This window comes from Sorex fumeus, unplaced genomic scaffold (assembly GCF_029834395.1).
Source record: "Sorex fumeus unplaced genomic scaffold, SorFum_2.1 ptg000030l, whole genome shotgun sequence".
Lineage (NCBI taxonomy): Eukaryota > Metazoa > Chordata > Mammalia > Eulipotyphla > Soricidae > Sorex > Sorex fumeus.
This window is the reverse complement of record NW_026606087.1, coordinates 11339388-11350225: the sequence shown is the minus strand read 5'-3', so window position 1 is coordinate 11350225 and position 10838 is coordinate 11339388. Positions and strand designations below refer to the sequence as shown.

Sequence of the window (10838 nt, the reverse complement as noted above, 5' to 3'; positions counted from 1 at the left end):
CACCTGTCAATGCTTGGAGGACCATCTGGTGCTAGTAATCAAACTTGGGCTGGCCATATGCAAGGCAAGTGCCTTAATTCCTTTATTCTTCGTTCTACCTTCTGTTTTTCTCTTTCATGAGAAGTTGTTGGATGAGTAAACTTTTACATTTGAGGATGGAGAATTCCTAGTTTCCTTTGTTTGTTTGTTTGGGTGGGTGGGTGGGAGGCACACCGGCCTGTTCTTAGAGCAAACACTTGGCTCTTTGCACAAGGACCATGCCTGGCAGGGCTTAGGGGAACAGATGTGGTACAGGGATCACATCTGGGTCAACCACATGCAATACAAGCACCATACCTCCATCCTATCTCCCCTACCCTTTTTGGGCAATTTTAAGATTACTTGTACTATTTTGTCAACACTATGCTAATTTATATTGACTGTCTTGGTCATAATTTGTGTTCTTTTTCAGTTTCTCCATACTTGTCTTTGTGTCTGAAGCTCCTGCAACTTTTCTCTTACTGAAAATCACTCTGCATATTTATATGGAAGTGTTCCCTTATGCAAACCTGAGATTTATCAGAATCTTCTGGTAAAACATTTGAACTACACTAGGAAGATGCAACTTTTGAGCAGGCTAATGGCTATCTCAAAGCCCCAAAATCTGACTTCTTATGAACAAAATGAAGTTCTTGGAGCACATGTATTTTGGAAACAGAAAGCCATCCCTGTCTTGGAGATGTATGATTCTGAGGCCTCTCGTCAAAAATTTAGACAATTCAAGTATTTGGAAGTTTCTGGACCTCACGAAGCCCTGAGCCAACTCTGGGAGTTTTGTCTTCAGTGGCTAAGACCTGAGATTCATACAAAGAAGCAGATCCTAGAACTCTTGGTGCTGGAACAGTTTTTAACAATACTGCCTGAAGAGGTCAGGATTTGGGTGAATTTACACCATCCAAATAATAGTAAGGATATGGTGACCTGCTTAGAGGATGTGATTGAAATGCTTAACGTAAAAGGTAAGTATACAGAAAAATAGAGGCAGACTAGTTAACCCTTCCCATAGGAAAAGACATTATCTTTTTCTGAAGCTGGAGGGTGTCACAGGTCAGGCTGTGAAGGACTTTACAGTATTGGAAACCTGAACATTGTTCCCTAAGCACGAGAGATAGTGAGATTTCATAAGTTGGTAGGAGAGGTAAGTGATTTGAGTTGGCTTTTTAAAATAGCACTGTTACGGCAGGAGAGGGGATATGTTCTTTCTTTGCATGCAGCCAACCCGAGTTTGATCTTGGGCACTGCATATGGTCATCTGAGCATGACTGAGAGTCCCCAGAGAACAGAGCTGGGTAACCCCCTACCGTTCCCCCCCAAAACAAAAAAGCACTGTTGATGTTTGTGAAACAGGGGTCAATAAATGATCCACAGAAACCAGGTACATTTTTGGTGATATTTTGGGGGGATATTTTGGGGAGTCATAGCCACTCATTTACATGCTTGTTTACAGTTGCTTTCATGCTGTGACCAGAGCTGGTTATAGCAGAGACTATACTTCTTGCTGAGCCAAAAATATTTAGTGTCTAGAACAAGTTTATCAATGTCTTACATGAAAAGTGGACCCAAGATTTCTAAAATCAGGAAAATCAGGTAAGAGACTAGGGTAATAGATCAGATATTAAAGAAGAAGGGAATATTGGGAAAACAAAGGACTTTGAACCTAAAGGATTTATTAACTACAGGTTAAGCTGGATGTAAGGATTAGAAGAAAGAAAATGTATTACAGAGAATTTGACAATATACATATATATATTTTTTTACTTTTAATGGACTGAGTTTTAGAAAGTTGTAAAATTTTAAGAAGTAGATGGGCAGGGGAAAAGTAGGGAAGGAAAATATTAAGGGAGAGCCTGACACCCTGTCATCACCCTGAAGGTTCATCAGCTTTGCACCTTTTCAATACATCTCACATTTCTAAGAAAAATTAAAATAAGTCAGTCTTGTATGGATTCCAACAGGAGGATTGAGCAGACTGAAGCTTTACAAAGTATTGCAGTTCTGAATAAAGTTAGGCTCTTTTATTCGCCCAGAATTCACATGGTATGTTGATGATAAATTCAGGTTTTTAAGCACCCAGTTCTTCCCTGATTTGTAAAAATGAACTGATAAACATACTTTCCCAACCCTCTAATACTTTGAAGATGTCTTCCACAGCATACTTCACATGCTGATTTTAGCCATGTTGATACCATCAGGTGTATATTACTTAAAATAAGGTTTATTTTCAGTTATTACGTTGATCATAATTTATAACTATTCTGTGAGAGAAATTAGCTTCCAGAATTATCTGTAGTTAATTCAAGCAGTGGTTTGAATTATCTTTGAATTCAGTTACACATTCACAGTGGAAGATTAGAACTTTTGTTATATAATTGCATTGGTTTTTGAATTTTGTGGTTTAAGCCTATGGATAACATAATACTAGCCACTTAGAAGAAAACAGCCCTTCTATTCAGATAGAGAAGGGAGCACCAAATAAAGGATGTTTGGAGGATCCACCCAGGAGGGGAGATGCATGTCGAAAGTAGACTATGGACTGAACATGTTTGCCACTCAATGCCTCTTTTGCAGACCACAACACCCAAAAGGAGAGAGAGAACACAGGGGATTGCCCTGCCACAGAGACGGGGGGATGGGGGGATGGGGGTGGGAGGGATATTATCCATGGTGGTGGAAAATGGGCACTGGTGGAGGGATGGGTATCTGATCATTGTATAATTGAAACCAAAGCACAAAAAATTGTAAATCTACAACTTTAAAAAAAATAAAATAAAATAAAGGGGAAAAAAAAAATGTAAAAAAAAAAAAAAAAGAAGAAAACAGCCCTTGAGTAGAATTCTCCCTAGTGTGTTTGAGGGAGGGTCTGGCTGAATAAAATGTTTATAGCTTCCAGTAATATTAGTTTGTGATGGCTAAGTTTTAAGCATTAGCTCTGAAAGACTTAAAATTCCTTTTTAAAATTTGCTTTAACTGCAGATTTAAAATTGTTTTACTTTGGGGCTGGAGTGATAACAGCGGGTAGAGCGTTTGTCTTGCACACGGCCCAACCCGGGTTCGATTCCTAGCATCCCATATGGTTCCCCGAGCATCAGGAGTATATTGTGAGTGCATGAACCAGGAGTAACCCCTGTGCATCACTGGGTGTGACCCAAAAAAACAAACAAAAAAATTGTTTTACTTTTACGCTCAGGGACAGAGTGATAATATAGCAAGTAGGGTGCTTGCCTTGCAACACAGCTAACCCAGGTTCATATGATCAGCATCCCATATAGTACCCTGAATACCTCCAGGAGTGATCGCTAAGAACCACCAGGTGTAGTTTCACCCTCTTCTTTCTAATTCAGTAGTTAGTCCTAACCTCCTGGAAGAATTACCAGCTATTTTTAGATCTTTTGACAAAGTGTAGAATCTGGGCCTCCATCATTGTAGCGTCTGATATTTTTCAAAGTTCTAAAGATAATTCTCAAGAAAAGCATGTTAATAGCCCAATGATCATTTAAAGTTTCTTTAAAGCACAGCTACAACTTGTTTCATTCATGTTCTCATCATTTTCTTTAGCGCCATCCTGCAAAGATTCTGTCCTACTCCAGAAGGAGAACAATGAGAATAAAGACATGGAAACACACTCTCAAATAGGCATATGCCAGGTAAATTCACGTTTCAGTCTACTGTTCATGCCTTTCTTTTTTGATCTTCAAATTTTTGTCAAGCACAGTTCATCAAAGGCCGTGAGACTCTTACTCTCTCTCAAGACAAAAACCTATTTTAGTTAATAGGTTTCTAAAACATTTCATTTTTGCATATTGCCTGTGTGCGTCTATTCCCTGAAGATTAAAAATGATAATTGAAACTATAGAATAGATCCTACCCAAAGAAGTCTGATATTTAAACTGAAGAAAGTCAAGTGCAGAATCCTGAACAATGTTGTTGTCTAAGCAAGAGCAGATGAAACCTCAAAGGATCCAAAGTGGTAGATGAATATCAGGAAAAATACATCACTCAAAGTGAAAACAGAATATTTCAAGCTAGATGTTCAGTAAAACTCAGTCTAAGTACTTATTCAGAAAGGTAAGCTAGCAGAAGGGAAGAGCCGGTGTGTGTGTGTGTGTATAACTGAAGGTGCCAGTGGTAACAAAGTTGTTAATAGTAGAGAGAAATGCAGTAATGGATGGTTGGAGAACTTGATAATATATGCGGGAACTTATTTATAAATGATTATTAATGCAGTACATAGTATATCAGGCACTTCTCTTAGGGCTGGGGGTATGATGTAAATAAAAGAATATTCCTGCCTTGAGGTGGTGGCATTCTAGTAAATCATTCTAGTAAGATCATTGTCATTGCCAATAGTATTAATTATTACAAGGAAAAGATAAAGTATATTACAGCAAAGATTTGACTAGGAGAATCCCTCTTTGGGTCATAGATTTCGAAGGACTGTCTGTCAAGGAGATACTGAGTGTAAAACCTGCATAAAGAATTAAGTTGTATTTCTTAATTGGCCTCATTCCTCTGTTAGCAGAGTTTACATCCTGAATACAAACTTCCCTCAAAACAACCCTAGGTGCTTTCTGTTCTTAACTTTTTTAAATATAAATTACTTATATTCTTTATTACAGCTCTTTGTTCTTCCTCAACCAAAATGTAAACTAGAAAAATATAAAGATTAAGGATTGCATTCAGTTTTTCCTTTTGCAATCTCCTAGAGTTGATAAGTCCTTAAGAAAACTTGATTATTGTGGCCATCTGCCCTGTTCTTTCCCAATTTGTTTCTTCTCTGTTAATATATTGAAAAGTAACCTTGATTAAAAATGAACCTAATGTTGTAGGAACCAGTGACATTCAAAGATGTGGTTGTGGAATTCAACAAAGAAGAGTGGGGGCAACTGGACCCTGCTGTAAAGAATCTTTACAGGGATGTGATGCTGGAGAACTTTAAGAATCTGAATTCATTGCATAAAGGTGGCTTTTCCATATTTACTGAATCTGCCCTTAAAGATTCTCTTGAAATCTCTTTCTCTACTATTATGAACTATAGGACAGCCAATGTAGTCAAGGTTTTGTGGGTTTAGATTGAGATGTCCTGATATGCTTTGGGCACAGTAGTAGAATCCTGCTGATCTGGTTGAATCCTTTTTGATGTAGAGCTAGAAATTACAGGCCTGTGGTGGTTTCTCAACTTTTTAGCAGTTCTTGGACTACATCATTGGGATGAAATATTCTCCTATATAAAAATGGGAATTATATTTTTTGGTTTTCATTTTCTCCTTGGTTAGAACACCTACTACCTAAGCCAGTTAATGTCTCCAGTTTGGAGAGTGAAAAAAAAAGATGGATGACGGAGCAAGAAATTCGACAAACAGGTTTTGGTAAGAACTAGTAAATATGAGACATTTGTAAAGTTTCTGTTTGTTAAATACACATTGTGCAATCTAGAATTCTAGTCAATAGTTCGGGAAATAACATTTAAATTTTGAAGAAGAAAAATAGTCACCACTGTTTTTGTTTTTTAACAGATTCTTATTCTGATGTGAACAGGCAAAATAGTGCTGTGGGGTAGTAACATAGATTTTGAGTTAAAGCTATGTGGTCTTCTTATTTCTGTAAAGTTAACAAGGGTGTCTACCACATGTTACTCTGGGGATAAAATGAGTTGATGATATGTGACACTTTGTGCACTGTCACAGTAGTGCTGTATAAATATTAGCTTACTTCACAATATAAAGTTGAAGTATGATGCTTTGCTTTACTTTTATTTCTTTGTTTTATTTTATACAAAGCCTTTATGAGCAAAGCATCATACTTCAACTTTCTAATTTAGAGCAGGTAAAAGTTTAGAAGTGTGTCAGTCATAACAAAGTCACAACTTACTTAGAGAAAAGGTCAGCTTCAAACCAATCATAGTCCTTTAGATCATATAGTATATATTAAGTGCTTGAGTTTGGCCATCAGACTTACCTTAGGTTCCTTGATTTCTCCTTGCTTTATTGAGTAGACAACTTAGTCTTGAGTTTATTTTTTATAAAATGGTGATGATAAAAGAGAAATTAAGAATTAAGGAATAAATGATCTGCCCACACCATCCAGTCTGTACTTCTAAGTCAAAGAGAAGAAAACTACAATTGTTATTCTTATTTTATTCCCAGGAGATTCTAACTTGTAGTAGTCTAGCTTCTAGACTGGGACAGTTGATAATTATTTGAAATTAGAATCACAGTCCTCCTGTTGTTCATCAATTTGCTCGAGCAGGCCCAGAAACGTTTCCATTGGAGACTTTGTTGTTACTGTTTGGCATATTGAATACATCACGGGTAGCTTGCCAGGCTCTGCCATGGGGGCGAGATACTCTCAGTAGATTATCAAGAAGAGAAAATAATTTGGCACACATGAAGTTATGTGAAATAGGAGAAATATAAGTTTGATTTTTAAATTATTAGCATTAGCGATTTGGTATATTTCATCAGAAGCTAAGGAAAATAGCAACTTTTAGGTAGGAAGAACTTTGTTAAGGGAAATAAATACCAGTGGTAAATAGAAGAACACTCAGCCTTTATTAGAACAAGTAAAATTATGAGTCCAAGAATATGTGTAAGAATATCAAAACACCTTTAGAATTAGAGGAATTTTAATCCTAGAAAAACTTCTTTATGTTACACATTTTTCTGCCTTTGTTAAATATAGAGAGTAATTGGAATTTTATGATAAACAGAAACATGAATGCACTTTTGCTTTTAACTGATTAAAAAGGTATACTGCCTATAATTGAAGAAATGTTCCTAAAAATAGGGTTAAATTGGTATTTCTAAGGCTTACAATTGGCATTGTGGGAAAAAAGACAAGATGCTAGACAAATGAAGACCATGTGTTACTTGAGTATTCTAGTTATGGATCAGTGATAGCTTGAGCTTATATGCTCTCCTTTCAGAGTGCATGTAGTGACATTGCACCAAATCATCTATATTCTCATATCCAAATAGCACTTCTCATATTTCATAATTTTTCTAATCTCTCATATTTACAGTGTCTTTTCCTAAATTAAGTGGTTTTTACGCCTTCCTATTCTTGGGATTTATTTATTTGTTTATTTTTACTTTCATAGATCGGGAAATGATTTTAGAACGTCAAGATTCAGTTACAAAGTCGATAATTTTTGGAGAAGAATTATGCTCTCAAGTGAATATGACAAGACAGACTGTGAGTGAAATCGCTTCTTTGGAAGCTCGGAAGAGTGACATTTGGCTGTATAGGAAACAGGAACACTGGGACATAAATTTACCACAAGAACCTTTTACTCTTAAGACAAATAGCACTAAGGAAGGAAATTTAGAATGTTGTGAAAATAAGAAAAGCTTTGATGCTAAATCAGTTAACTCAGTTATTTATATTCAAGAAGGAATATCTGTGAAAAAGGCATCCTTCAACTTCAAAACTAACTTGAAATTTAATTTGCACTCAGAAAGTAAGCAACATTCAGGTGATACGGAATGTGTAAATGCTATCAACCTGTATAAAGATGACCATCACCCACAAAATTTCCCCAAGACATTTTCCTATAAGTGCTATCAGTGTGGAAAAGCTTTTAGCCAGAGTTCATCCCTTATCCGACATCAGATCATTCATACAGGAGAGAAACCCTATAAATGTAGTGAATGTGGGAGAGCTTTCAACCGAAGGACAAACCTTACTAAGCATCAGAATTTTCATACCAAAGCAAAGACCTTTGAAGGCAACAAATGTGAAAAAGTGTTCAGTAACACTGAAGACAATTATATAAATACAATACTTTATCCTCGAGATAATTCTTACAAATGTGGTGATTGTGGAAAATTCTTCACCCGGAGCTCCACCCTTATTCGACATCAAATGATTCATACTGGAGAGAAACCATTCATATGTGGGGAATGTAAGAAAGCCTTCAACAGAAAATCAAATCTTAAGAAACACCAGAAAATTCATACTAAAAAAATACTGTAACAGAAATAAAGATACAGAAAATTCATACTAAAAAAATACTGTAACAGAAATAAAGTTCTTTAAAAATAGAGAACTCATATAGTATTTAATAAATTACTCCCATTAAAGAATTCTCTGAAGATATCCTGCATCTCGTGAATGTATTAAATGTGAGAAGGCATGATGTATTATAAGATTATTATTTGGTATAGCAGAATAAACATTATATAGAAATCTATTGTTGGATCAAAAAATGTCTGAGCATTTCTAAGCTACTGAAACCACAAGGCTTTGGGGTTAAATAATATTACCTTATGAGGTTTTGCCTATCATTGTTCTGATTTTCCATTTTCATCTGTACATACTTTTGCCTGATTGATAAAGTAGGTATGAGGAGGAGCCAAGTAATAATCTTGGAGTTGATATTTAATGCAATTTAAGCTTTTAGTTCCTACACGAAGCTCACAAGAAACCAGTATATCATAATAGTAAAGGCAAGCATGCCCAAGGACTGAGCTCTCTAATAGCAAGGAAGTTTCTGCCTTTTTGTTTCTTATAGTACTTCTGGATATCCTGGTGTGTTGGAGTTCTGGCACAGCTCCCTGACAGTCTAGACTGTTGGAAAGCCCCCAAGGCCCAGCCTTGGTGGGGGCAAACTGTTGCAGGGGAACTGGCATCCCTTATCAGTTAGCATTGCCTATAGCCAGGGACTTGAGATAGGGAGAGCCAATACCCGTAGTGTTTGTAAAGTTGATTCTTCCACCTCTGCATTAGCTCATAGAAGTCCCGTGACACCTCGTGACACTCCATCACTTCTATACGATGTAACCAGGTAATACACCTTTCTCTTTCCATCTTGTGATCTGCATGTAATGCATTCCTTTCAGCCCCTATATATCCAATGCTCTCCTCTAATAAACTTTGTCATATAAACATCAGGCCGTGACTCGTGGATGGTATCTCCCAGCTTATCCACTGCATGCATATCTTTGAGCCATCAGCCCTAGGTCGCATAATAGTCTTTGTGTTCCCAGATTTCGTTGCTGCACCCACAGCTACAATGGTGCTGGGTGGGGATTAGAGTTAAAAGAGTGTTACAAGCTGCAGAAGGTGCACATGTCCTAAATCTAAAGGCAGCCTTGAAAAACAGTTTATATAGTACTATTCTGGGCGAGAGAGACATTTGGCCTTTGTTCTGTCATTTATCCCAGACTATTAGCTAGTCAAAAATGTACCCCAGTACTCTCTAGGAGAACTGTCTCTTTATGTAATATCAGAATACCAACAGGTTCATTATGTTTTACTGTTTTGTGGGGGTGGTGTATTTTTGGTTTGTTTTGGGGAGTTTTGTTGTTGTTTGTTTTGGAGGCCCACTTGGCTGTGGGTGTTGGCTTACTCCTGGCCTCTGCAGTGAGGAATCACTTTTTGAGGTTCAAAGGGGATCGTATATGGTGTCAAGGATCAAACCTTGGGCTACCTCCATGCAAGGTAAGTACCTTACCCACTGCACTATTTCTCCAACCTCTACACCCTACATCATCCTGCCAAATGCTTCTTGAGCTAAGAAATGTGTGTCTAAAAGAATTCTTGTAGGATGTAGTGTATAATGTTGATTTGGGAGGGGAGTAGTTCTCCCAAGCAGTGCTTAAGGGTCCCTGGGGCCCCTCCCTATGTTCTTGGACAACCAGGCCAGTGGTTTAGGGGCTTGAATATGTGGTACTGCTCAAACCCTACAGTACTAGGGATTATTGGGGCTATCCTGGCAGTGCTTGAGACTCCTGGGCTATACCCAGCCATGATGCTTGGAGAGAGTGGGATGGACCATGAAGTACTAGTGATCAGTCTGGAGTCAGCCACATACAAGGCGTCCACACCTTAAGCATTGGATTATCTGATCCAATGATAATGGATTTTTATCTGTTCATACCTTACTCAAAAAAGCAGAGATATATATTAGATATATATTAGATAATATATATGGAAAATTATTGTGTTCTTGTGTTCATCTTTTATATCACAAATTATGTTAGGGCAGAATATGTCATTGATAACAGACATTCATGAAAACAAGGCAACTTTTACATGCTCCTAACCAGAGAAAATGTAGTAAAAAATCTGCAAAGTGAGCCATTTATTAAAGGGATTATATAATATATTCTGACATTTTATCTAAAGTATTTCACTTTATTTCACCTGTAAAGGTGATTAGAGGATGCTCCATCCCTCTCGGAGAGCCTGGCAAGCTACTGAGAGTATCCTGCCTGCACGGCAGAGCCTGGCAAGCTACCCGTGGCGTTCTCAATACGCCAAAAACAGTAACAATTAATGGTCCTCATTGCCCTGACCCTAAAATAGCCCCCAGTATGTCATTGGGCTACTCTAACATGTGACAGGGACTAATGGAGACATTACTGGTGCCTGCAAGAGCAAACCGATGAACAACGGGATGATAGTGTTACAGTGATTTCACTTTATGAGCTTATGATTTTCTTTGGGGTAACTAAAAGTAGTTAATTTTTTAAGTTTTACTCTCAACAGCTATTTGGGAATAAGTAAAACCACCCTCACCCCTAGTTTGTTCCTTTGTCACAAGTCAATTGATTTTGTATGTGTTTGGGTTGATTTCTGGACTCAGGGCTTGTGATTACTTAAATCTTTGTTGTTCTTTCACCTCCTTGGTTAAATTTATTCGTTGGTTAAATTTTACATTCTTCATTGTTGTAATATAAATGGGATTAGCTTATATTGCTTATATTAGTGTATAGAAACAGCTGCTTCGGTTATAAAATCTGTAAATTGCCGTTCAAAAGTAAAGTGTCTCACTAAGTAGTCCACAGAAGACAAACATT

General features: G+C 37.2%; 1 protein-coding gene across 1 annotated transcript; it reads left to right on the top strand.

The window, feature by feature from the left end:
• The first annotated feature begins 553 nt into the window (after positions 1–553).
• Positions 554–8010, top strand: ZNF215 (zinc finger protein 215). The gene is made up of 5 exons (XM_056116191.1): positions 554–998; positions 3595–3683; positions 4866–4998; positions 5313–5405; positions 7136–8010. Exons 1-5 carry the CDS (start codon positions 599–601, stop codon positions 8008–8010), a joined length of 1590 nt encoding a protein of 529 aa, XP_055972166.1. The 5' UTR covers positions 554–598.
• Positions 8011–10838: the final 2828 nt, after the last annotated feature.

Coding starts and splice junctions, on each gene's coding strand:
- ZNF215 (XM_056116191.1), top strand. CDS start 599: ATGCAACTTTTGAGCAGGCTAATGGCTATCTCAAAGCCCCAAAATCTG. Junction 999..3,594: donor TGAAATGCTTAACGTAAAAG/GTAAGTATACAG, acceptor CATTTTCTTTAG/CGCCATCCTGCAAAGATTCT. Junction 5,406..7,135: donor AATTCGACAAACAGGTTTTG/GTAAGAACTAGT, acceptor TTACTTTCATAG/ATCGGGAAATGATTTTAGAA.